Consider the following 27,951-nt stretch of genomic DNA (forward strand, 5'->3'; position numbering starts at 1 on the left):
ATTCCAAGCACCACTCTGGGCAGGAAAGGTCCTTTTCCTTCTCACTGTATTTCTCTTTTCCCTCCTCTTCAGAATATAATTCAATTTTTGTTATGTGTTAGGATGGGCTGAAATGTTACTTGAGGTGCAAATACCTGTTTGCGTTATTCTCCAAAAGACTCCATTTCACATGCTGCTGCTGTCATCATGATGAATCGTTTCACGTACAGCTTTGGGATGATGACTTCTAAATTTAGGGCTTGGCTTCGTGGAGCCTCCCTGGCTGTGGGTGTATGACAAAGAGCAGTTCTGCTCGTGGGTGCCAGCAGCAGAGCTGGATGGCTGGCACTGCCATGTGCTCGTCCCCCTCACACAGCTGAGCTTTGGCTCGTGTTGAAATAAACACTGAGCAGTTGTATAAACGGGGATAACCCATCCTTCACTGGCAAGCCTGATCTTGCCAAGTCAGCACCTGAAAATGCCTCTTTTTGGATGTTAGGAGAAAAGAGGATGATGAGGATGATCACAACAAAACACACAACCTGCAGAAAGAAGCACTTTCCTGAAGCTGCCTGTGCCCTTGTGCAAGCACAGGTCTTTGGGTGGGTTGCATTGTGCTTGGAAAGTTTTAGTGGCCTGACGATCCTCCAAATACCTTGTTTCCTTGCAGCATTTTTTGTGTGCCTTAAAGTTACCTGAGGGGGATTTTACATTTCAAACTGCATTTGTGCCTTTGGTGACAATAGTAATGGAATTAATAATTAAGTTTTTGTGGAACTAATAATCACATATTAATAGAATTTCCATTTGCAAAGTGCATTACACCTGGTCTGTAATTAATTGCATACCTGTAGTGGCACTGAGCTGTATCAGAGGTGCCACAGTGAGCTCATTAGAGGAGTGCATCAGTTTTTAGGGGCTGTGTTTCACTCCTGCTTGCTGGAGCAGCCAGTTTGGTGCAGAACTCACTTAAGGCTATGCATCTTCCCAGTTGCTCATGCTCTTGCTGCTTTTCTGCTTAAACAGTTTTTTCATTCCTTCTGTGTGTATGTCCACTCATTCAGTGTCTGGGTGATGCTGAGGAGTGTTCCTCTGAGCTCCTCAGTTTGTTATTTTTTTAAACCTCACTTGTAGATGTATTTACTGACAAGGTAAACAGCAAAGTTACCAGGCTCCTGTGGAGTGAACCTTCATTTACTTTAGGTAGTAGAACCTGAAGAAGATTGTTTCAGTAGCAGAAAATGAGGCCCCTGGTCCACCAAAGGTCATGTGGGATGATGCCATGTGCCAAACCTGTAGTCTGAAGCAGCTCCCCTGACACACAGGGAGGTGAGAGATCCCTTCCCACCCAGGATTTGGCTACTTTCTCCTCTATAGTCACAAAACAGTTTCAGTATTTCGTAAAAAGTCTGTCCACTTAGAATAAAGTAATTGATACAAGCAATTTCAGCCCCCTTTAATATAACAGATCTCAAGTGTGAAACCTCCTTACTTAATGATCAGCATAAAATAAAAGTCCTTTTTTAATGTTAGTTCTCAGTTAATTTTACAGTTCGGTTGCAGTGAAAATATCGTTAAACAGGGTAGCATTAAACTTTATCCTCACTGGGTTCCCCTGCTCTGCAAGGGAGAGGTGAGTTGGTGTCTTGACAGTCACAATCCACTTTAGCCTGAGTCCATCCCTCCCTTTTCCTTGACGTCATTAGAGAGACACCTTTTTATTACAAACTCAACTTGCAAGCCAACCTTGACAGAGAGCGACGATATTTTCACATTATAAAGCGCACTCCGGCATGCTGGAGCGGTATCCCTCACGTTAACCAGGTGATGGCTAATTCCTGAGGGGTGCACACTGAATTTAAACACCAGCAAGCTTTGAAGGTCACCTTTGCTAGCACTACATTCAGCTGTCCTGTTTATTTCAGCTCGGAGCTGGCACGAGCCCTCGGTGCTGGTCCGAAGGCTGTGCGGGCGCAGAGGAGGAGGAGGATGAGTGAGCTGCTGGGAGGAAGCACCCGCAGTGCTTCCCACCCGCCTGCAAGGAGTTTTGAAGGGTAGGGAGTGCAGCTTTGTGCTGCTGACAAAGGACGGGATGTGGTTTCAGCTTCTCCTCCCACTGCCTTCCTGTCCTTCCATTAAGTGCAGCTTTGATTGATTCTGTAGTGAGCAGGCAGGAGCGTGCTTCCTTACCCCAGGCAAGGTTCCTAAACCCACACATTTGCTCTTTCTAAACCCACACCAGGCTCTCAGCTAGTCTGCATCAAAATGCAACATTGCCAGGTTCCTAAACCGACACCATAAACCCAAACCAGACTGCATCAAAATGCAGCATTGCCAGGTTCCTAAACCCACATGTTTGCTCTTTCTAAACCCAAACCATACTGCATCAAAATGCAGCATTGCCAGGTTCCTAAACCCACATGTTTGCTCTTTCTAAACCCAAACCATACTGCATCAAAATGCAGCATTGCCAGGTTCCTAAACCAACACATTTGCTCTTTCTAAACCCAAACCAAACTGCATCAAAATGCAATGCTGCCAGCGATGAGCTTGGAAAAATAAGGGCAGAAGAGCATTTTTTAATTTGAAAGAGGGTTAATGCTGGAAAAGGAAATTAAATGAGGAAAGAAGCTCTTGTTTGCTTGAACTGCGTGAGACGCAGTTGTTAGAGAAAGAAACATGGAATATACCCTGGTAATTTGGGGAAATACAGGGATTCTGGGAGTCAAAAATTACAGCTTCAGTTGTCTTTACAGAGCCATCATCCATGAGCTCTGCAGTGACCATGGGCTCCTTTCAGGGGCAGGTTTCCTCTGCAGGATTGCCTTTGTATTTGTTTCAGGCTCTTTATCCAATTCAATTAAACATCCCTTTGAGATCTGTGTGTGGCTTAGAAAAATTCTGTCAAAAAGGAGCCTCCCAGCTTTAAGGGTAAACTTTCAACCAGAAGTAGTGGTTGTCACCATGGTGGTGACAGAGCTGCTGATGGTGCTTGGGAGAGCAGCCCTGTCCTTCTCCCTGCCTGCTCTCACCTTAACGAGCCGATGTCTTCATTATCCGCCCTGCTGGTAATCTGCTGCTGATGAAGATTAATAGGGAAAATATTTTCTAAACACTTCTGTCTGCGTTTTCATTAATCTGTGCTTGGAAAATTAATCTTGTGGAGTGACCTGCAAAAGGTGTTAATTGCCATTTCGGGGAGGATTTATCAAAAGTTTGAGGAGGTGCTGCAGCCACTGCACAGCAGTGGCAGGAATCCCAGAGGGACTGTCCCTGTCCTTCAGACCCCAGAGCTCAATGCAGGTAAAACCAGTTGTTTTCAAAAGCTCTTTGGGACAGTGCAGCCTTGGCTCTGGTAAGGACTATATTCCTACCCGTTCAGGTTAGCATGGAATTAGAAAAGAAGGAGTAGGTGAATAATTTAATTAACGTCCATCCTCAATACTGCATCATTATTTTTGAAGACTGCTCGGATAAGGAAGTTTTGAAGCGTTTGTGTTTTTTTACAGCTACCAATTATGAAATTTGGCATGAAAATGAAGCTGTGTGTTACATGAGTGGCTTCGGTGTGATGATGATTTATTGTCCACTTTTTCTTATGAAAGCCACTTGGTAAATTCCTTGTGATTTGTAAACCTACAGGCAGCGTATTGGATGGAGATGATGGATTGTGTGGCCGAGGGAACAGATTTCTGCCTGCCCGTGGGACTCATTTCTAATGACAGTTTTGTGGTGTCAGTGGGAGGTTGGGAAGGAAGCAGCCTAGAATTTTCTGTTTTCTTCTGCTTTTCCTTCAAGATTCAACTTGGTTTCAGTGACAAGAGAAAATCTTGCTGTTCAGTTTTGTGCTGCAGCCAGTGCTCAGTCTCAGCAAAGCATTTTCTCTTGGCAGTGAACAAGCACACGGGTGTCTGTCTGCACCTTTCTCCCAAATGCAGAAAAGCTTCTGCTTACAAAAACGAAACAAACACTGTTTAAATTGGCATGTGCCGCTGTGAATCTTCTTGTGATTTGTCAGCTCTGTGAACCTCTGGACACTGTGAGTTACCCATGAGAGCACTGATCTCCTTTTGAGCTGGATTCAGCCAGTGAACATTTCAGAAAGTGTTTCAACTTTCCATGTATGGGTCCAAGTTTTGTAAGAAGGGACTCCTTTCAAGGGATGGCATTTCACCATGTCAGTCTTGAAAAAAGCTGAAATAGTCATTTCATGTTCAAATGACATTTCAGTTCCTGCTCAGCACCATTCTCTTTCCTGAGCCAGCTGTGTCCTTCTCTGCAGAAGGACAGAGGGTTTCCAGGATGCTGTTTGCTACAGGAGCAGGGGACAGGGCTCAGAGCTGCTGTTCCATACCCCAAACACACCCCTGCTGTTTTGAAGGAAAACCATCTTTTCTGTTGACATCAGCAAAGCTGCACTTTGTACTTGCAGTCAAGGAAAAAATTGTTTGGGTTGAGCAAAATTCTGCTGTGCCATTGCCAGTAAAGCACCCGGAAACCAGGAGGATGGAGAGAACAGACCTGATGACAAAAAGCATGGAATTGTCTCTTACGAGTCTCATGATCTTTTCTAATCAGTGTCAGCCTTGAAGAAATGTTGTGAATGCTCTAATTGGCTGTGATGGGGAAGACAGAAGATTCCCTGTGCATGAGAAGAGGTGATGTACTAAAAATGATTCAGCGTTCTGTTTTGTCATGTAGCTCATCAGCGCTGTCTTGCTTTTATTGAGAAAATATGCAGAAAGCACTTTAGAAGCAAAACTGTTGAACATACCAGCTCTAATCACTTGACTTTCATTTGTCAGTGCTGTGTGACTGCCAGGTCCCCTTCTCTGTGCAGACCCTGCAGCTGGAGGAGGCTGTGCTGGAGCCAAGCACTGCCCTGATGCCACCATCACTCCCACAGTGAGGCCTGGGTGACCTCAGTGATGCATTTGGGGGAGACTTTTCAACCCTCATGACCTGCTAAAGAACCTGCAATTCCACTCATGTCCTTTGTGAGCATTTTCGGCTTCTTAGCTAAAGAGTACAAAAGGTTGGAGGGGAATGTGTGAGATCCCATTAAGATTCATTAGTGTGAAGCCTTGCATCTAATTAATCATCACAGCCCCCCAGGTCTGTTATTAGGTGCTGGTGGCAGGTCAATTACAGTGAAAGTCAATCCCTGTGGGTCAGTTTGTGTGCAGGAGAAGTGGCAGTGACATCCCAAGGGCTGCACCTTCACAGAGGTGTCTGGGGAGCTCCAGGGTCCCAGGGCCTGGCTGGTGTTCTGTACCTGGCAGGACTCCAGGTGTTTCTTGGAGGACAGTCCACTCACAGGAGTGCAGGGACAGCCCCAGGCAGAGTGACCCAAAGGAAGGAGGAGTGGGATGCTCCAGACCCAGGGTCCATGATGCCACTGCCTACTAGTCCCATCCTGAAAGAATGAAATAACTCATTGGCAATGGATAGCTACACTTTGAATAGAAATCACCATTATTTTACAAGAAGAAAATTTCCTCTTAGCTTGCCTTCTCTGTTTTTACCCTCCAGAATGTCTCAGGGCATATGGGAGATATTAGTTTTTGTATTTAGGGTTGTATTTTCCTTTCTCAGCTGTCCAAGTGACATAACAGTTAAACAGCCCTGCAGGGCTATTCAGAAGGCAAATTCCCAGTGATAAAGTCACTTCAGATAAATCCCAGTGATATTGTCACCTCAGGCAGGCACCAGGAAGGGCTCTGAGGTTCAGACACTTCATATGGAGAGTACCCCCATTTTGTGTATCTTGCCATAGCAGACCCCTTCCAGTGTTCATTATCTATCATGAAAATGCGCTTTCCCTTCTCTGATAAAAAATTAATGCAAGTAAAACGTTGACCTTTTCACTGTTTATTGAACATCAGAAACACTCAGCTCTTTGCTGGTAGTGAACTTCAGTAAATTTTGGTGCCCTAGTCTTGAGAAATTGCTGCTTTTCTGTTTGGGTTTTTGAGACAGAAATGAAATATTGATAAGTTGGTTGTAAGCTGTATAAACTTAGTATTTCTACAACAACTTGTCTAGAAAGACATTCTTAAATGCTTCCTGTAGCTCCTGCCATTGCCTGTGGGGCTGTAGGGATTTTAAATCAGAATGGGAAGATTTAGTATTGGCATACATAATAATTTGGTTTATGTTGTGTAAATGCTTTTTAATAAAGGGATTCTCTGGAAGGAGGTTTGAAAGTCAGGTCCTTCTGAGTTTTTTATGCGCTTGGATTCAATTATCAGAATTCAGGAGCTACTGAAAACCTTAAATGGCTTCCTGAAATGGGAAGGGAAACTTCAGAGCTTCAGTGGCACTGTGCCACCTTTGCAAAGAAGTCAGGGATGGACATGTGTTGGTCATGAGCATTTACTGTGAACAAGTGGAGTAAAGAGAACAGGACCCAGAAGCAGAGCCCTTTGCAGTGTGGGATGTCTGCAGATAACTCCAAGGCTGATGTTGCCCAAGGGAGGCTGCCAAAAAAAGATCCCAGCGAAGGCTTCTTGTCCATTCCAGCACAAAATTAATCCAAGATAAAACTGCATGTATAATTAATAGCTGCCCAAAGTTCTCTTAGATATTTATATATTTCCTACAAGTTGGATTTGTTAGACTTGTCCTGATTTGGCTGTGTCAGACAGACAGTGAACATGTCAGACCAACATCCCTCACATGATCTGCTCATGCCCTGCCCTGTTCCAGATGTAGCTTGTTTCTACAGAGTGTCTGCAAAAATACCATAAATACCATTTCTCCAGGGCACTGTCACATTTTGTCTGGTTCCCCCATGCTGTGATGGTCTTTTTTCTTTCCCAAAAAAGAGAATCAGACAGATAATAACCAGGTTTCCCACTTGGGTCCAGTCTGCCCATGATGGCTGCGGTGGAGGCAGCTGGGCTGGAGATGTGCTGCTGCTCTTGACACAGCCTTTCCTACCTCAGTCAAGTTTCCACCAAGACCAGCTCAGTAATCCTCCTTTTGTGCAGTTTCCCCAGATATAAAAGTATTTTAACCCCAACCTGTCTTCATTAGCCTCTGCCTGATCTGTTCAGTCTCAGCCCCCCAATAAGCTGAGGCAACCAGCACAGACATTAATGGTTCATGCAGCTTTGTATCTGATTTTCCATTGACGTTGTAGGAGACATGATTAAAGCCTTCAAGTAAAGTTGCAGCTAAATCCTTGTTATAGCCCACCCCATTATTTTTTTGTTCTCCTATTAGGATTTTAGGCATTTCTTTGACATTTTTATTGCCAGATTAGGAGGAAAACGCTTGACTTGTTTGCAGTGCTCTCATTATATTGTCTTTCTAACATTTCTAAAAGAGAATAAATATAAAATACTTCTGTGTATTGTGTCATATTTCAGTGTGACATTAATACACTCCATGATTTTGCAGCTCACAGTTCTCACCGTGTGGTGACAGTCAGGAAGCTCCTGCACAGGGTGGTGTCGGGTGGCACAGGCTGAGGAGACTCTGGGGGTTTATGGTGTTTAGGCACCCAGGAAATTCCTGAACAGTGGGTTTTGTATCCCACATGGGCAGTGTTGGTGTGGAACACAGGCCTGTGGAGTCAGAAGAATCTCTTGTACAACTTTTCTTCCTAATAATTCACATCAGGGATGTTGGGAATGCTTTTCCCTCACCTGAAAGTATGGGAGCCTGGCTGTCATGTGGAGCATGTGTCACCCAGAATAAGAGCCTGAATGAGGGATGTGGGACTCCAGGGGCTCTTCAAAATGCAGTTTATTGTATCCAAGATGTTACAGCAGTTCAGGGTCGTGGGTGACAGAGCTGTGCCCACAGCTGTCAGCTCCAGCTGCGGGCAGGCCTGGAGACTCTTTGGTTTTGGTTCCAATGCATTATATACTTTTCTTTGCTGAGCATCTTCATACAGAAGAACCAATCTATACCTTTACTTTTACCCATAGCCTGTCATAGTTACTGTAATTACCATATTCATGTTACTGTTCTCCAATCACTGCAAGTTAGTACATTACAGTTTAAGCTAGAAGTTGTTTTTCAGTTTTCTTGCAGTGGAAAATTCTGAGACCTTTTTTCTACTTGCTACATTTGCTGCCCTGTTTGCCTGTGCTATCTTTCTGCTTGGTAAAAACATCTTCTTGTTTGAGGTGGGTTTATCCTTTGCTCTAAGTCATAAAAACCCCTTCTAACTAACATATTAATTATCTAGTAAGACTGGCTCAGCAATTCTTTTCTTCTATATAAAAACTTGATTCCTTCATCAGACTTTACATTTAAAAATCTTTCTGCTAAACATACATATCTGTGAGTCTTTCTTGTCAAACTTTCATCCTTCCCAGCAACACAGATCTGCTCTCAGTGATCCCTTGCACACAGGTGTCATCAGATGCTCTCGTGCTGCCCTGTTTGTACCCAGCTCCAAATGGGCCACCTCCCTCTGAGATGAGTCCCTTTGAGTTTAGGTAGTGGAGGTGAATGTGGGAACCCAATGGGAATTCCCATATCCTGCACACCTGGTTGAGCACAGCCTCTTTGGAGCTGTGTCACAGGGTTTTTTTGGGGTTTATCATGTCATTCACAGTATCTGCAAGAGCAGCTACAGCAGTGCTCACACTGTGTGGCCTCTGTCCTACAAATCAGTGATTTCTGCTCAGCCTTACTCCTCCTCCTCACCTGAAACACCTCCCAGGTCTCCAGAAAACCCTGGAGATTATTCTGGAGCATTCAGGCTGGTGACACAGGCAGGCTGTGAGAGTCTTTGAGGCGCAATGAGCAGCACTAATGGGGAGTGGGATGCTGCAGGATAACCAGGTGTGTTATCCTCATCAGCACCCTGCAGGGGGTTTTATGATTGACACTTTTTGGGTTCAGTTTGAGCAACATGGGTAGCAGGGAGTGAGGTGAGTAGTAGGAAGCCTTTTGTGTCAGATGAGGAGGTGGATATTTCATTACTAATTGGCCATGACTGCTGGCCCTAGGAAAATTCTGAGCTCTTGGAAAGCTACAAGGATCCAGTGCACATTCCTGGCTCGAGCTGCTCATGAGGGAAGGTGAGGATGTTTTCCTCCTACATCTCGCAACTTTGCCCCTATCCAGGCAGCATCTCTCCAGTGCGCTTTTCACCCAGGCCAGGGTGATTAAGCACTTAAATTGATTAATCAAATTTCTTGTGATGAGAACTACTGTCATTCATTAATCTGAATGGGATTATAAATAAGAGCTGGCAGAGAAGGGAGACAAACATGTTGACAGATAGACCTGCTGCCTTGAATACAAATCACACCACTGCATCTGGAGGGTCTGAGCTCCTGGCAGCCTCGGGATAGAGCTTCCCTAAAGGTAAAATTGGGCTAAGATTAAAGTATCCCTGTATTAATAAAGAAATGTGCATTTATGAAGAGGCAGGCACTGCAGTGGGGATGTGGGGATGCATAGCAATGATCCTGCAGTGGGCTGGGCAATGGGTGTTGCTGCCTGTGGAAGCATCAGTCCCCCTGTATGCTGATTTCTGTCATTAAGCCAATGTCATTAGAGGATTCATTTCCAACAGTGAGAAACTTAAACCCTTGCAATCCTTGCAGAGACTTCAGAACCCCACAACCCACACAGGGTTTGAAAAAGAACCCATTAAACATTTAAATATTTCATTAAATATTGAACATTTCAAAAATTGCTTTCTAACGAATCCCGAGGTAAACAGAACAATATTTGTTAACAAAAGCCTCCAGATGTGACGATGTCCTGCATGTGTAACCTCTCCTCCCTTGATTAACCATCACAGGAGAGCCCTGGGCTCAAATCTCGGAGCTGTTACCAGTGGCATTGAGGGCATATGGGGGGGTTTGAGATGTGTCAGGAGAAGAACTGACAGGATTAAACCCAAAATGCCTGCACCAGGCTGAGCCCAGGGCTGCACAGAGCTGAGCTCTGATGCCACAGCTGGAAAGTGAAGGCTCAGCTTCGCTGGGTTTTGCAGCTGCCTGGAAACGTTAAGAATGTTTTTGGGATCTGCTGTCAGTACCAGGCACTCCTTGCCCAACCTGGCAAAGTATGAGCAATTGCTTAAATTCTGTTGACATCGATAAAAGGCGAACCTTGCCAGCAGCGTGTCTCAGCCCAGGCTGAGATCTGAGCACGTGGCTTTGTGCTTTGCTGAATCAAAGTTACTATTTATGAACGTCAGAGGAAAATCCAAACCTGTCTAATATCTGTGTTTCTCTGAGATGATGAGTGAGAAAACACGGTTAGCAGCGTTTTGGTTTTGATTTGCAGCAGTAATGGGAAATTTTGGATGCATTCCTATATTATGACAGTCCTTAAGTCAAAATAAGAGCTCTGGTGGCAGCCTTGTGGCCCTGGGGATTCCCCAGGGTTCAGACGTGGTTTCCCCTCCCTGTTTGCTGCTTTAAAAAGCTAAACTGGGGCCAGTCTGGATGGGGGAATGTTGAGAATCTCCTGTTGCCTCTGTGGCTCTGTTCACAGGGATTCTTGGCTGAGGGAAGAGATGAGGATCTGACTCCATGTTTCAGAAGGCTGATTTATTATTTTATGATATATATTATATTAAAACTATACTAAAAGAATAGAAGAAAGGATTTCATCAGAAGGCTGGCTAAGAATAGAAAAAGAAAGAATCATAACAAAAGCCTGTGGCTCAGACAGAGAGTCTGAGCCAGCTGGGCTGTGATTGGTCATTAATTACAAACAGCCTCCTGAGACCAATCACAGATGCACCTGTTGCATTCCACAGCAGCAGATAATCATTGTTTACATTTTGTTCCTGAGGTCTCTCAGCTTCTCAGGAGGAAAAAATCCTAAAAAAAAAATTTCATAAAAGATGTCTGTAACACACCTCTGTGAAAAACACCAATCACTTGTTTTTAAATTTTTAAAAGTTGAATAGTAATAAAATGGTTATAAAAATAGTAACAAAATTAGAGTAATAAAAATTTGGACAATTAGGTTTAGGACAATAAGAGACAAAACCAAAGAGTTACAGACAGTCTGGGTATGTGTGCTGGTTACAGCAGGCAAGGTGAGAGCAGAGCATGGTTGGGCTCAGATACAGCCTCTGCTTCAGGAGACTGTACCCTGTCACCAGGGTGGTGAGAGGAACAAAGCCAACCCCTCTCATGGCTTTCCATGGAGGTTTGATCCATGGCAGCAGTGTGCTGCTCCCTGATGGAGAGTGGGAGGAAGCTCTGGAATGATCAGTGATTACAGAGGGATGTGGGAACCCAGGAAATTCCTCTGGCTGCCCTGGAGGACTCCAGCCCCTGCCCAGGAGGCTCAGAGACCTTGGCACAGAGCCCAAGACCCCTGAGCCTTTGATTTAGCCCTTGGAAAAAACAATTACCAACCTGATATGAAGAACTACAAGCCACAAAAGTTTAAATAGAATGATGGTGAATTTATCACAAAGTGAAAAATAGATTTTTTAGAGTTTTTAGTATAGAAGTTCAAGGAGCAAGATAGAAGAATCTAAGCGCGTCCAGCCTTTCTCCTTCTTCTTATTGGCCTCCATCTTCTGCTTTGATGTTGGCATTTTTAGATTGGTTTAGAGTAGAAGCTCACTGTTGAACATAGATGAAAGGTATTGGAAAGTAATTGTAACTATTGCATATGTAGTTTTTAGGATAAAAAGATAACACTGTCTGGGGCAGGCAGAGTGCCTCTGTCTGTCCTGCTGAGCAGACCTCAGCTGAACAGGAGAAAAATTTACAGATAAGATATGATAAACAACCTTAAGATGGAGAACTGAAGAGTTCAACTCCTTCTTCAACCACTGAGCTATGAAAGAAAAACTTTCTAACGTATCTCAAAGTCACTCTGAGCAGGTAAAAATCCCAAGAGAGGGAGATCCCAGCAGCATGGGGATGTCCCAGGGAGCTGAGCACGTTCCCAATCCCACCACAGAGCCAGGAGCAGAGGGCAGGGTCCTTTCCCCAGTAACCTGCACAGATCCTGCTCCTGCTGTCCAAAGGCTCCTGGGGTGTTGAAAGCTGAAGCCTTACCACCAGAAAATTACTCAAGTATGTTTTAATAATGTACAGCCATAGGTCTTACGTGATTTGTTCTCTAAAGATTGATTTAGCTTCTTATTAAGGGAATTGGGAATTCAGTGTGAAAATCTGAACAAAATCTAGGCGGTTTTTAGGGTTTTTAAAATATCCACTAGTGGAACTCACCAGGGAGAAGAATTTCAAAGCCTGTCCAACCCTATCTTGAATTTTTGATTCTCCTGCTTTCTTATTGCCATTCCCAAGGTATGCTTGTTAAGAAAGAACACCTCAGCATTATTGTATTATTTTTAAATAAGCCACAATCACTTTAAGGAGCTCAGGATAAAAAAAATCCACTAATAATTTGATTTTATATTCCTCCCCCTCCAGTTTTCAGAAGTTTGGTAATGCCAAATGTGCACTGCATACAAATGGCAGGGCGGGCAGCTGTAATTGCACACAGAGAAGGCTTTTCCTCTTTAATTACCCCTGGAATTGTAAAGGGATGAGCTGCAGCAGAGCTGGCAGGGCCAGACCCTCCAGCAGCAGTGTGGGGCTGCTCAGGAGGTGCCTGGAGCTGGTTCCTCCAGTGGGGCAGGTGTGGGGGTCTCATCCTGGGGAGCTGTGCAGGAGGGACCCCCATGATGGCAGGACGTGGTGTGTGCTCAGGGCATCCTTTAGGGTCATCTCCAGGGACAAGGACACACTGCTTGGTGGGTGATGAGGCCACAGGGCCACCACCATGGGTATCCAGCAGTGTGGGGGTCTCATCCCAGGACATGGTCTGTGCTCTGGGAATCCTTGGTGACACACACGGTGTCATCTCCAGGGACAAGGACACATTTCCTGATGGGTGATGGGACCAAAGGGCCACCACCATGGGTATCCAGCAGAGTGGGGGTCTCATCCTGATCATCTGCACAGGAGGGATCCGTGGTGGCAGGACATGATGGCAGGACATGGTGTGTGCTCAGAGCATCCATCAGGGTCATCTCCAGGGACAAGGACACACTGCTTGGTGGGTGATGAGGCCACAGGGCCACCACCATGGGCAACCAGCAATGTGGGGGTCTCATCCCAGGACATGGTCTGTGCTCTGGGAATCCTTGGTGACACACACGGTGTCATCTTCAGGGACAAGGACACATTCCCTGATGGGTGATGGGACCAAAGGGCCACCACCATGGGTATCCAGGTACCCAGCAGTGTGGGGGTCTCATCCTGGTGATCTGCACAGGAGGGATCCCCATGGTGGCACAACATGATCTGTGCTCAGAGCATCCTTCAGGTCATCTCCAGGGACAAGGACACCCTCCCTGATGGGTGATGGGACCACAGGCCACCACCATGGGCACCCACAGCATCCCCACAGCCGGGTGTCCCTTGGCTGGTGCTGCCCAGGGCTCCTCTGGGGTCAGGCTGATGCCAATGTTTTCTCCACACAGCAGTCAATGAGCTGCTGAGGTGTTGTTCCTCCTCAGACTGCTCCAAAATGCCTTTTCTCTTCTCTTTGAGATTTTGTGAACTTAAAAGAGAATCACGAAGAAAAAAAATGTTCTCCTCTGTCCAGCCCATTAATTCAGCCTGCTCAGGACAGAATTAACCTTGGCAAGCCTTGCAGAGGAGAGAGTCGTTCTAACCTTAAAAATCTGCTGATTAAAGCTGGTTTCTGGAATTCGATTTCACTTAATGCATTGGCTGAGTGCCCAGCCTGGCATTAACATCTCCACAGACACACAGGCCTCTGCAGCTTTTACCTTCCCACTAAAAAAGAATTAAAAAAAAAATAAAAGAAAACACAGCTAACGAACCCCCTTTGCCTGTTTTGAGCAAGAATTTATTTTAAAGGCTGCTTTAGCTGAAGGTATTACTTCTGCCCTGGTTGTGTGTCTGCTCTGGCCGGGCAGGGTGGTAATTCCACTCTCCTCATTGGGTGCAGAGGGTGTTGAGCTGGCTGGTTGCTCAGAGCCCTGGGTCATCCTAGAGCCAAAGGCTGGGGTCAGCAGCTCTGAGTGCAGGAATATCCAACACCCACCTCCCCACAACGTGCTGAGCTGCAGATTTTGTGTCACCCGCAGAGCTTCACCCATTCATCTTGAAAATCCTCCAAAACAATGACACACAGATTTCCAAGTATTCTATTTATGTCCTCAACTTTTTCTTATGCATTTTTACCTTTTTCTACCTTCCCACTAAAAAAGAATTTAAAAAAAATGAAAGAAAACAGCCTTTGCCTGTTTTGAGCAAGAATTTATTTTAAAGGCTGCTTTAGCTAAAGGTATTACTTCTGCCCTGGTTGTGTGCCTGCTCTGGCTGGGCAGGGTGGTGATTCCACTCTCCTCATTATTTGCAGAGGATGTTGAGCTGGCTGGTTGCTCAGCAGCCCTGGGCCATTCCAGGCAGGGGTCAGCAGCTCTGAGTGCAGGAATATCCAACACCCACCTCCCCTCAACGTGCTGAGCTGCAGATTTTGTGTCACCCACAGAGCTTCACCCATTCATCTTGCAAATCCTCCAAAACAATGACACACAGATTTCCCAGGTTTCTATTTATAGCCTCAACTTTTTCTTACGCTTTTTTTACCCCAAAATTAATGTCGTTTTTATTGCTGTCATCACTCATTTTGTGTGCTGGGCTCCCAGGGTCTGCTTCACCCCTGCAGTGTTTCTCTGCTGCAGTGGGGACAATTCCTCCTGTCTCTCCAAGGCCAGGATCTTGCTCACTTGTGTGGGTTTCCTTCATCCCAGCTGCCCAGGTTAAGACATCCAGCCTCAAAACATCCATCCAGTGGGGAGGAAAAACAAAAAAGAAAAGAAAAATTTAAGAAATTCCTTCTGTGCTCTGTATGCTTTTTGATTTCTGTGAGCCGTTAGGATTTTTTTTAATGGTTTGCTGAAATGTTGAGAGCCAGTTTCATGAAGGTGGGAGGCTTTTGTGTGATTCATTATTGACAGCTCTGGAATTATCTGCGAGACAGCTCTGGAGAGGGAGGGCAGAGCTCCTGCCTGCTGTGCCCCACGGGCTGCACAGAGCCCAGCCTGGGCTTTTGTTTTAATCAGGGCAAAGTTTCCATCGACTCCACAGCAAATTGGGCTGGGAAACAAGTCAGGGGGGCTGGAATAAATTGATAGATATCTCACAAGGTGGTCCCTGGCTGCTGTGAGGCTGCTCCAGCATCTCCAGACCAGCTTTGCCATCCTCACTGGTTGGACTGGGAGATGCTGCCCCTCTCAAGCTGCTTTCTGGAGCTGGGGGCACCAGCTCTGAGTCAGCAGAACTGAGCACTGCAGACCTTTCCATGCAGTGCCATGTGCAGGAGTCACTGTCAGGGCAGCTGTTCTCCAACCCTCGGGAGGGATTTAAATGTTAAGCTTTTCTTTGGATTATTTTCTGCAGGGCTTTTTTCCCTCGTCTGTTTTTCCTCCCTGCATTTCAGTGTGTGGAATGTACCCTTGACACATTTTAAAAAAAACATTATTAATCTTTGTCATTCGTGTTTTAAAAATAACTCAGTGATAGCAGCCAGTCCTTAAATCCTGTTTAATTCAGGCCGACCTTGTGAGCAGTGATCCTGGGGAGGGGGAACTGCTGCAGCCCCATGTGCTCACTGAGTGCACATGTCCCCCTCTGAGTTCGGGATCTTTGCAATTAAAACCAGTTCTGTGGGTTTCGGTTGGCACTGGGTTTGGTTTCCAACCAAAAAGTTCTAACATAGTGGAAATGTGGGGTTTTTAATGCAGAAAGAATTCCTCGGCTTTGCTGATTTCAGTTAATCAGAGAAGCAGAATTCATTTTAAAAAACCTCAAAAACCACAAAGAAACCCCCAAAAACAACCAAAAAGAAGAAAAGAAACAAACTGTATTTTGGCATTTTGCTGTCTAAAATATCTGACAGCAATTTTTTCAGTTTACAAACACAACATTTTCAGTTTAAATACCCAGGAGATAAACCATGGAAAAAGAGATGAATGTGTTGTATTTGCAAAAAAAAAAAAAAAAAAAAAAAAAATGTACAATGGAGCAAAGATAGAAAGGCCAGACCAGACCAGCCCGGTCTGTGTCATGGGACTGAGCACCCCCTTGGGTGGGGGTAGCATGGCAGGGAGGGGTTTCTGTCTCCTATGGCAATGCTTACAGTGCTTACACCAGGGTGTAAACCACAGTGCTGTCTGTGCATCACCAGCCCAAGGGCAGAACAATCTCCATTTGTGGGTCTCTCTGCTGCCCCATCCCCAGCACAGCCTCTTTGGGGTGGTTCCTGCACTAACCTGACTCTGCTTTCTCTCTCTTTTTGTGTCCCCAGTGCCTGTATGGCTGCTATGTCCATTCCTCCATCATCCCCACGTTTCACAGAAGGTGCTACTGGCTTCTGCAGGTAGGATGACAACGAGTTCTCTCTCTGGGGTCACCTGGTTAAGCTGCTGCCAGGGGGGATCAGCATCCTGGGCTTTGCTGTCTGGGGGGTTTTGTTTGTGTGAAAGGGAATTGGGTCTTCTCAGTTGTATGTCTCTGTTTGGAGGGATTATGTATTTTCTCTAGCAATACAGAGCTGATGCCAGCTCATATGTTCTCTAAACATGGAGTTGGCTCAAGTGAGACTTTCTGGAGGTTTCTGGTTGTGTTGTTCCATCCTGAAGCAAGGCAGGAGCCAGACAAGTGAATGCAGGGTGCTACAGTGGCATACTGTGGCATACAGTGGTGTGGGAGAGATACCAGCCCTGGGCTGTGCTTGACTTTGAGGAGAACCCTGGGGCTGTGTTTGAACCTTGGAGCTGGCCCTGCAGTGGATCTGCTTTCCTCCAGTGAGATATTTTGTCTCCAGGGAGCATTTGAAGTCACTCAGTGATTTTTTCTTCTGGCTGTTGTGGGAACAGCAAAGTCCCAGGAGGAGTCAAGCCAAATTTTCCTCTTATTTACACAGGGTTTGGGCAGCTCCCCTGGGGCTGTGGGGGTGTGCAAAGGATCTCATGTGGGAATTTGCCCGGGGGGTGTTTGCTGACCCCACCTTTGAGGAGCTGTTCACATTCTTGACTGGTTACTCTGGTGTACAAAGTGGAAGTAATTTGTTTTCTTTCATTATGAAATGGCACTTGACACGTACTGTAAAAATATTGTTTTAAAGATTAAACTCCCATGGTCCTGAAAACAAACAAATCCGAGGAAAGTGGCATCTGTTTCTAGAAGGAAATGGAAAAGAATTCCTGTTTCTCTTCCTGGTTTTGCAATTGCACTTCCATATTAAAAAATGAAGGCACTGCTGCTGTCACTGGGGCAGGACAGAGCCCTCACAACCCACAATGGACATAATCCAAGGAAACACTCAGCAGATGTCACCCTCCTCTGTGATATCTGTGTGTTCTCAGCTCTGTTTGCATCTGTGGCATAAAAATGCTGTGTGCAAGGAAAGAGGAGATGCTTGGCTGCAGTGGTGGGAGAGGAGAATTGTGGCTGAAATCCACAGCGTGGCTGCATCGATCCCGTTCCCTCCCAGCTGCCCAGGCTGTGCTTGTCCTCCTCGAGAGCTCCTGGCCCCAAAGGTCACCTCTTTTCTCTTCATTTCTGAGCTTTGTGTTGCTTTTTCTCGTTGTGATGTGCTCCCTGGAAGTGCTGCTGGCCCTGGCTGCTGTGGCTCTCAGCCAGCAGCTCCCTGATGGGTTGCACTGCAGCACTGTAGGATCTCTGAGCTGTTCCCCCGGGTCTGGCTCTTCACTTCCACAGGGTGTGCATCAATGTTTAGTCATTTTCTTTGCTCTGGTAATCACTTTTTGTCAAGAGGATGGGAAGTACATTTCTTAGAAGCCTATTTATAAAATGTGCTGCGGGACATGTCGCTGTGGCTGTGGTAGACTGGTATTCCTCAACAAGGACGTGCTGTGCCTTGGCTGTGGGAGGAAGAGGAGGGCTCTGTGATTCATGGCAGCATCTCCAGGCACCGACGGGCATCCTTCAGTCATGAGCTCAAGGTTGTGCAGCCAGCAGAAAGGAGCTGGCCAAGAATAGATGGCACTTCCCTGTCTCTGCACACTGCCTGTGCTCAGCTCCATGGTGAATTCAGGAGCAGCGACACCACAGAGACAGAAGGTGTTTTGTGCATCTCCTTCAGAAGCTTTCACTGGTAAATGAGTTTGATATACAAAAATAGGTGTAGCTAGGGTGTTAGCATTCAGAAACACATAATCACAGAATGATTATATGCAGATGCTTTTATTGAAGAGCTCTGGGTGTCAGGGGTACCAACCCAAATCTGACCCCGACAGGGGTTCGGGATGAACATGTTTTTATATTCTATCGTTATATAACTTTAATGTTAGTTATTAAACGTATATTGTTCTATTGTATACATAGATTTCATCCAAGCATGGGGTCTTCGTGGTCCCCCTCAAACTTCTAACATAATTTCTCATGATTCTTCTTACGATTAAACAATAATTATATTTAATTACTAAGCAATCATCATATCTAACAATTATATCATTCATCATATACTGCTTACGCAGGTGCAATTTCACATGATCTGGCAAACACAAACCCTAACATTTTCAGAGTCTTATCTTTAGCATTTTTCCAGGGCCCCACTAAGTCTAGCTTCTTTCTAATTCCCTGAATTTTATGATTTTAAAACCTTTTACTATCAAGGGCAATGTGTAATATGTTTAGCTTTAAAGCTCACTGAGGCACATGGGTGACTTTCCCCTTTTTGGGGGGACATCCAGCACTTTCCTGGGACTCTCTCTGTGGAGTTTGTGGTCAATGAGGAGTAAATACAATTAGTCTGCAATGCTGTCTATGTTTTATGGGATGATCTTCCTCCAAATCCTACTGTCAGGTTAGATATTGATTAAAAATCCCCACACAAATGTTCTTGATCTTTTCTGCTTCACATTTTCAGCATAAAGGCCAGGACTCAAAGCAGCCACAGGGGCTCACAGCCTTTCTCATGCATTTACACAGCACCATAGCCATTAATTATATGATGTCCAATTTCTTACTTAAACAACTTTGTGTTGTCATTTATGACTGACATGATGTGCCTGCTCCCTGCAGACTGGTCAGAGGGATGAGAAATGAGAGCCAATCATCTGGAACTGCCTGATTCAGTTTTCTGGGTCTCTGCTGGAAGTTCTTAGGCTGTGGTGCTGGCAGCTGTGGCTGGGTCTGCTGCATGGGGCCTCCACCTCATCTCTCTTCTGAAGGGGTTTCACATTTTTGAGACATTTCAAGCTTTCTTGATAACAGATTTTAAGTGCTGCCTTACCCCACAGACCTTTAGTATTTGTAATAGGTGCTGTAATTGCCAACATTGACACATTCCTGCTGGACATGGTCCCAACCCGGGCACTGGCAGCTTCTTGCATGGATGCTCTCTTGGCCACTCACTCTTGGGCCTGAATGAAGAAAGCATGCCCAAGGTAGTGGTTTCCTACATTTAGTTCTCGTATTTTTGTTTTGATTATCTGATCTCTAGAGATATGAGATCATGCTGAGTGACACAGACAGAGGAGAAGATGGGCATGAGGACACGGGCAGCCTCTTCACTGGTTGCTGGGGAATACCTCAGTAGAACTTCAGTTTTTTATTGTTTTACATTATCTGTTTGCTTCTGAGAAGATGCAGAGCCCTGGCTGCCCACAGTTCACTGAGTGTGGAGCAGAGCTGCTGAATTATTTTCTGATATAGGGGTGATGGCAGGTCCCAGCCCCCTGCAGGGCTGTGGCACAGCTGTGACCCTGAGTGCCTTGGTTTGTCACTGGCAGGACTCAGGCTGCCCATGTTAGACCTTCAGCATACTACCAGATCTTGTGTCAATGGAAAAAGAAGAAGAAAACCCCTTGTTTGTACTTGTACTGACTAATGGAGGGAAAATGTGGATTCTCAGACATGGATGATTTTCAAACATTGGCACAGCTGAGCAGGGAGATGCAGAGTTCCCTTCTGTGTGTTGGAAATTGGCACCCCAGGAACTGAAAATTAATCTGGCTGCCAGGCAGGCTGCTGCTTGCCAGGGTTACAGAGGCTTTGCCTTCACCCATGGGCTGTGATGGGCCCCTTGCTCACTCCCACTCCTGTGCTGCACAGCTGCAGATGCTGGGTTTGTTAGAGGCTCATTGTGTTCCACCTGTAGCAGATACTGATGTCTCCTTCAGGTGCTGTGGGGATGGGAGGGAATACATATTTTAAAAATATCTTAATAAGAAGTACATAAACTGTGCTATAGGATCATGCTAAAAACTTGTAAATTTAGACCTCTTGGCCAGTTAAACAAATGAAGACTAACAAGAGAGGTGGCAGAGAGCTGTTTCACATTGCACATGCATTAACTGCTCACTGAATAATTCAGAATTGGTGCAGAAGAGTGGCAGGTGAGCCAAGGAACAGAGTGGGATGCAGGCAGGCACAGGGACACAGCAGAGCTCCACAGAGCCCTGTTGTAAATCCAGTGTTTGCAGTAATTGCTGAAATGTGATAATCCAGTTCTCTGGGAGCCTGGGGGGAAACTGCATTTCATCTTTATTGCTCATACACGCACAGGATGCTCCCAGCAGCCATGGAAGTCATGGAATAGTTCTCTGTAGGGTTGGAAATGGCAGGAGAAAGTCAGGGACAGCAGCAGGGACATGATGGCAGGTGTGACATCCTGCCTGCCACAGAAGGAGCGAGTGGGAGATGCTGGGGGGGCACTGGGGGTGGGCAGTGTTTGGGTAGTGGTATTTAATTACTGTTCCTGTGGCTCTGTGTGCACCAGCTGTGCCTTGCAGAGGATGTGTAAGCACTGATTGAATGGCAGAGGCTTTTGCAATATTCTCTCTTTACTCTGTTGTTTTTTTTCCCCTGAATTCTTCCTTCTGATACACTTGAATATTCAGCAGTTTGTTACTATGAGTGTCTGCACTGATGCTTGATGCCCCCTGAGTGTGTTCCCTTCCTAAAATACATCTTGTCTGAAAGCTGTGGGCAGAAAATATCAAGACCTAAAACTCATTTAAAATGTTCTACATGACATCTGTCACTGTCCTGCATAAATTTACTCTTTGTTCTGTATTTTTTTGCTATGGTTTTCCATTATGCCCTAAACAAGAGGAAGCCCTTCCCATTTATTTTTGATAGCACCCAGTCAGAGCAGCATTTCCCTCTCTGATCACTTGTGCTGTGCTGTGTCAGCAGCATCTCCTGCCTCCCTGGCTGGAGCAGCGACAGACAGCTTGAGGATTTGGGGCTTTTTCAACATAAATTGGAAGCATTACAATCTCATAAAATTTCTCAAGACTTTTGCTTAGTAATGGGTTTTTATTTTTCATTTGGGTGAAATAAAAGTGGCTGGGCAATAAAGCACAGAGAGTGCTGTGCTGCACATGGGCACTCAGCTGGGTCCTGTGTGTTGGGGGGTGGGATGTGAGTGAGGCCTCAGCACAAGGAGCCTGTGCATTTCTGCTAACAGGGTTACAAACTGTTGCTGCTATGCTGGCACCTGTTCCCAAAGTGTGTTTTAGCCTGTGGGATGAAATGAAGTGGGGTAGAAGTACAGCAGAGCTTGGTCTGTGGTACCAAACCACCTTCAGTGGGGCTGCACATCCCAAGCATGACTGGGATGTTGACAGAGCAGACTTGTGGTTCCTGTTCCAGTGCCCTGTGTGCATGTGGAGCTGTGCTGTGTGTGGGGAGACCAAACAGCACTTCCAGAAGAGCAGAATCTGTGCTGATTTAGCTCTGAGCTGCAGCAGCAGAGGTGCCTTTGGTACCAGAGGCTGGCAGGATGCAGCAGTGACTCTGTTCACAGAGGTTTTAGGATGAAGGAAGAGATGAGGATCTGACTCCGTGTTTCAGAAGGCTTGATTTATTATTTTATTATATATATTATATTAAAACTATACTAAAAGAATAGAAGAAAAGGTTCTCATCAGAAGGCTAGCTAAGAATAGAAAAAGAAAGAATGATAACAAAGGTTTGTGGTTCAGACTCTCTGTCTGAGCCAGCTGTGATTGGCCATTAATTAGAAACAACCACATGAGACCAATCACAGATCCACCTGTTGCATTCCACAGCAGCAGATAACCATTGTTTACATTTTGTTCCTGAGGCCTCTCAGCTTCTCAGGAGGAAAATTCCCAAGGAAAGGATTTTTCAGAAAATGTGTCTGTGACATGCAGCAGTCTTGTGTTATCACTTGGTTTCACGATGCACAAGCATTTTCAGAGGATGAGGAAGTTGTGGGTACCCTTTTCATGCTTCCTTAACATGCCTTTGGCTTGATCTCTCTGAAGGATGCTCTCTTCTTTCCCTCCTTTCATGCTCTCACCAGCCCTTCCGAAGGCACCGTGCTCACTGCTGTGTCCCTGCTGCTGCAGTCACTGGAACAGCCACGTCTCAAGATTTCCCATCATGGTTTTCAGGGTTCATTAAAGGTCTGAAATACTCATGGAGTTGGTGGAGCTGTGCAAAAATTATTGCTCGGTGCAACTGAAATTCCAAGGGTTCTGTGAACTCTTTTGTAATAATTGTCCAGGGTTTTTTTGTGTTTCTTTTTTTTTTTTTTGGTCCTATGCCTAACATACTGACTCCTGAAAGAGAATTTCAGGGAAACTATGTAAGAGAAACAAAGGGTCTTTTGCATCCTGCTCCCAACCACCCAGTGAAGTGTCACAGAGAGCACAGCTTGTGTGCTGCTGGAGGAAGGACAAACCCTGGGAACTGTTTGTTGGGACAGCCACCTGCATTTGAAGCCATCCTCTCATGCAAAATGGCAAAAATAATGAGAATGTTGCTTCCATGAGAAACATTTTCCATGCAGACAGAAATCTACAGTAGATAAAACTGAGCTGTGGCTTGGTCTGGTGTCTGCCTGGATCCCTGTGAACCAGAGATGGGTGGGTGAAGTGGGGCTGTGAGAGCAGCAGCACAAACCCTCTGCTGATGTTCCAGTGAAGGGGAGGCAAAGAGGATTACAAATGAACTGGTGTGTCAAAGGCTGGAAATGTTTTAGCAGCAGTGCTTTATCTTTTGTAATGTTTTTATAAATTATTTATTAACACACTTGCTGCATTTTCCTGAGAAATTGGGTGGAAGAGCAGAATGTATAGACGGCAGACTATATTCCAGAAGAAAGACGCCTGTGATTAAAAAACAATTTCCAACCCTTTCAAACACATAACTTTATTTTAGACAAGCAGGCTTCTATTTTTGTACTGCTCTCCACCATTTTAAAGAAAATCCCGGATTCGTTCCCTAGATATATGAGGAGACTGACGTTAATGCAAGCAAACTAAAAAGCAGTCAGAGTGCTTTAGTTGTTGCTTAAATAATCTGTTGTCATTTATAGAAGGGATGCATTTCCCAAACTGCTGGGGGATGTGCCTGGGTTGCTGATCAAGAGAAGTTCTGGCAGAGGCGATGGAGAAAAGGCCAAAATGTGTCCAGCTCCCAGAGAAAGGGAGAAAAGGTTTGGTGCTCTTGGTGGAAATAATGCCCCATTTGCCCTGGATGCTTGAGCCAGGGGAGGAAAGCATTGGTGGTGGAAATAATGCCCCATTATCCCTGGATGCTTGACCAGGGGAGGGAAGCACTGGTAGAAATAATGCCTCATTTTCCTGGATGCTTGACCAGGGGAGAGAAGCATTGGTAGAAGTAATGCCTCATTTTTCCTAGATGCTTGATCCAGGGGAGGAAAGCACTGGTGGAAATAATGCCCCATTTGCCCTTTCCTTCCCAGGGGAGGGAAAGCATTCTCTCTGTCCCTCCCTGGGGGCTGCAGCCCTGTCATGCACCATACATGGCTGGAGGGCAGCCACAGGGTGCCTGTTTGTGCCTCATCCAGCAGCTCAGCGTGAAAAGGAGCTCCTGCCTTACCTAAAATGAGTTTTGCTGCCAAGGGACTCAGAGCAGGGGTGGGCTGGGGGCTCTGTGAGCAGCCTGCTGTCAGTGGGGATCATCAGCACCTCAGCAGGGACACCAAGAAGTGACACCAGTGGAAGCAGGATTTCCTGTGCTTCAGCTCCCACCCCTGTGTTCTCCTGGGAAGACCCCAGAGGGTGGGACTGTCATCCCTGTGATCCTGCTCTGGTTCAGGGCAGTGCTTCTGTCACATCCTCGCAGCAGGGATCGCAGCCATGCGGCAGAACAGCCCAGCTGGAAATGAAATCAAACCACAGGCTCCAAGACACTTATTAATATGCTCTGTATACTGAGGATTAGGCTTTTGGTGACACTTAAATTGAATTCTAATGCTATTTTGAAATATATAATACGCTGAATTTACTTCACCTCAGGTTTGAGTTAATGGTTTATTAAATTATGCACCTTGCAGTAGTGAAGCTGTTTGCTGGTGTAGGACACCGAGCCTTGCAGGAGCAATGCAGCAATTCTGCTGAGCTCACCCACGTCCTCCCTGGTCAATTATTAGGTCTGCAGGTGTCTGTGAATGTATTATAGCCTTGGCTGGAGTTTCACCCTCACTGGAGAGTTATAATTGGGGCTTGAGTTGGGAATTCTGTAGTGAAGCAAATTACAATTTGAGTTGAGAGATCTGGAGTTTGTTCTGGCGTGGGCAGCAGAGGACTTGAAGCAGATGCTGCCAAGGCTGAAGTCTCTCTTTCTAATGCAGGGGTTTTTTTTCCTTTAATATGCAGTGTTTTGGCCTGCAGTGACTTACCCTTGTATTTTATTTGTTAAGGAACACTTTTGTAAGTGTTTTGGATAAATCACTTCCCAGGTGCCTGCAGGTTTGAGTGCTCTTCCTTCTATCCTCCGCCTTTGTAAACGTCTTGCTGATTACCCTGGTTGCTTTTATTCTCAGAATAATCTTTCATTTCTGAAGGAGTCTCTACTCCCTTTCTATCAGCTGGCTGCCTCAGCTGTCACTGACGTCTGCGCTGCCCTGGGTTAATGAAGCTCTGATGCCTCTTGTGTCTCACACTGCCTCAGTGGTGAGAAGTGAAGAATCTCCATCCCTGTCACCTCCCACAGCTGCCACCTGCATCCTGCCACCTGATCCCACCTGGGAGCCATCCCTGCATCCCTCTCTCCACACCCCTGGTGGTGTTGTGGGTCAGACCATGACAGAGTGGCTGTTAGACCCATGAGTGCACACATGGTGGAGTGCCCTTAGTGAGAGGCAGTGAAGGTTCTTAAAAAGAGCCCCAGGCTCATGGTCTGCACTGTAAAATGCTGTGCTCACCTCTGAGGCTGTGGAAATGGTGTGCAGGGACCACAGCCTTAGTTCTCTGTGAAATCATGCAAAAAGAGGCCCAAGTTCATGGTCAGCACTAAATGGTCACACATAAAATGCTGTGCTAACCTCTGGGGCTGTGGAAATAGTGTGTAGGGACCATAGCCTTAATCCTCTGTGAGATCATGCAAAAAGAGCCCCAAGTTCATGGTCTACTCTATAAAATGCTGTGCTCCCCTCTGAGGCTGTGGAAATGGGGTGTAGGGACCACAGCCTTAGTCCTCTGTGAGATCATGGTCTTCTTTGGTGTATTAATGGAGGGGCAAAAGCCAAAGGAGAAGGACAAACCTAAATGGCTTTTGCTTCTGAACAGGCAGAAGGGGATCGTTTCCTAAGGGGATAATTTTCTGTGTCAAGGAAAAAGTGCACAATTTTTATCTCTGTACATATTTTTCCCTGAAACATCAGCTTTGCCTCTGTTCCTCGTGCTGCTGTGGGGTGTGTGTGGCACAACTGTCTGCTGGCTCCTGCTGCTTAGTGGCCATGGGCAGCCAAGAAAGCATGACAGAGTGAAATAGAGGTTGAAGTTTTTATCAGTTTAAGTCACTGCAAAATCTCTTCTTCCCGGAAAAGCAGATTTCCCAATAATGTAACCAGGACAAAATAAGTGTTTGATTCAGTGCACATTGTTCTCCTTGTGGTATGGCAGAAGGGAATGGCTGCTCCCAGTGCTCCCCATGGTACTTGGTGCAGTGGGACACACAGCTCTGCCCTTCTGCTGAGCTCTCAGTCCTTCAGCTGAGCCATCACAGGCACTTCATGCTGGAGAAGGGAGAGAGGAGCTTGTTCTCCCTCGTGAATGGTGAAGATTTTCACCAATTATCACCAATATTATTAATTTCTTCAATTATCTTTGTTTGTGGCATCTTCAAAAGCTGGCACCAACAGCTCCATAATCACAGTGTTTATTTCTGAATGCAGAACACTGCTGTTTATTCCTCTCTATAACTTAGACTTGAGTCACTTTCTGTAGGGATTTTGCTGTTCTCAAGACACAGCACTGGTGTCTGAGTGTTCTGGGGTGCAAGGACCTTGTCAGGTTGGTTCAGCCAAGCATCTCAGAGTCTTTCAACCCCCGTTGACCAGCACAGATGCCCTGTCTCCGTTTTATAGTGTCCCCCTAGAGATACCTAATGACTTTCTGAAGCATACCAGTCAAATTTCGCTCATCTCATGCTTTTGCATCTCCTTGAGCTGCCCTGCTGGGAATTTGCTTTACATGCCTATTATAAAACTTTATAGGCAAAGGAATCCTCATGGAAGATTCATTCCCTCCTTGGCCTGCAGTGGAGAATGGAGCCACAGCATCAGTTCTGCCATGGGCAGTCTGAGCAAGGTGCAGATCCAGCCCCAGCTCCTCCTGCAGCTCTTGGCACGGGCACCAAGAGCTCCAGCATCAAATACTGGCTTGTTCTTTGGGGTTTATTGAACAATAAATCCGTCACAGAAATATGCAGGCAGAAAAATGAATGCAACATCCCTCAAGGTCACTGGTTCCACAGAGGAGATTCTGTGACTGTGTGGTGTGTCCTCTGGCACAGCAGTCATGGGATCCGCTCTGTCCTGTAGCCATGTCCTCTTTTCATAAAAAAACCCAGCAAATACATCCTGTAACCTGCTATCTGTGCAGTGCAGCACTCTGATAAACAGTAATTATAACTATTATGGGATGCCATCTCCTCTCTGCCATTTATTGACCTTTTCTTCAGTGTAATTTTCTTCTCAGGGGTCCAGGTAGTTCAATATCCAAGGAGGAACTGCCATGTGAGCATCTGGGCAACACAGCCACCAGGACCAGCTCAAGTGCTGAAAGATGCTCAAATTTAGATTTGTTTAAAGTTTACATTACAGTGACAAATCTGGAAACCTCTGAGAGAATAAGTTTTTTTCTGAGTTCTCCTTGTAGTTGTTGGGGGAGAAGAAGTTAAAAGTGTTGGGTGCTGGGATGCTGCTGAAAGAAGTTGACTAAAATAGCTTTTCTGTTTGTAATAGCATTTCAGATCCTAGAGCCTTTTCAAGCTCAAAGTGACCCAAAAGCATTTGTACAATGAGAAACATTGTCCTTCCAGGGAACCAGCCCCTCATTTTTGGGTTTTGTAGAATCAGACAGGAAATCCATTCCAGATTCAGAAAATAATGTGACCAAGTAAGTTTTGGAGGGGCAGCTCTGAATTTGGGAGAAGAGGCAATGTCACATTTGAGTTTTAACAACAGTTTGCTGAAATTGTGTGAATTCACATTGTCAGCTAAGAATATCAATTGCTTTAAAATTCACCTTTTTCACAGCTTTACTCTGAAGCAGACCAGGGCATTGCCTTCAGGCATGGTAAAGGGGACATCATGTCCCCCTCCAATAATTTCAGGCAGAGCATCCCTCCCCATAGCTCCCCAGTGCTGCAGGGGCTCCAATTCCCACCCTCCCACTTGGGTTCCATGGGAGGAGGGAGAGGATGTGGAGTGGGCTTGATTAAAAAGTGCTTTTTGCTTTTTCTCCTGAAGGATGTTTGCAGTGAAAACTGTACGTGAAATTTATACTCCTCTCATATGATTCTGACTGGTTTTAGTGCACAAATTCTCAGAAGAAAATGTATTCAATAAAAATTTGATGTGGAACTATAGCTCAGCAGAATCTTTTTTAGGAAATCCAGCTCTGGGATATTTATTTTGTATCTAGTTTCAGTTTTAGTGCCTATTCCTCCTGCAGATGCCCTCGTTAGCCTGCTAACAGCTCATGAAGAGTTGAGCCCCTTTCCTGCCCTC

The 27,951-nt window shown here is 45.6% G+C and overlaps 1 protein-coding gene across 6 annotated transcripts in view; it reads left to right on the top strand.

Moving 5' to 3' along the window:
• CAMTA1 (calmodulin binding transcription activator 1) overlaps positions 1–27,951 on the top strand; it is a 242,706-nt gene that overhangs the window by 116,598 nt on the left and 98,157 nt on the right. For all 6 annotated transcript variants that reach the window (XM_074558614.1, XM_074558616.1, XM_074558612.1 and 3 more), the window contains one exon: positions 16,276–16,347. In XM_074558614.1, coding sequence (XP_074414715.1) covers positions 16,276–16,347 — 72 coding nt within the window. The remainder of the gene's footprint in view (positions 1–16,275; positions 16,348–27,951) is intronic.

This window comes from Zonotrichia albicollis, chromosome 25 (genome assembly GCF_047830755.1).
Source record: "Zonotrichia albicollis isolate bZonAlb1 chromosome 25, bZonAlb1.hap1, whole genome shotgun sequence".
Taxonomy (NCBI): Eukaryota; Metazoa; Chordata; class Aves; order Passeriformes; family Passerellidae; genus Zonotrichia; species Zonotrichia albicollis.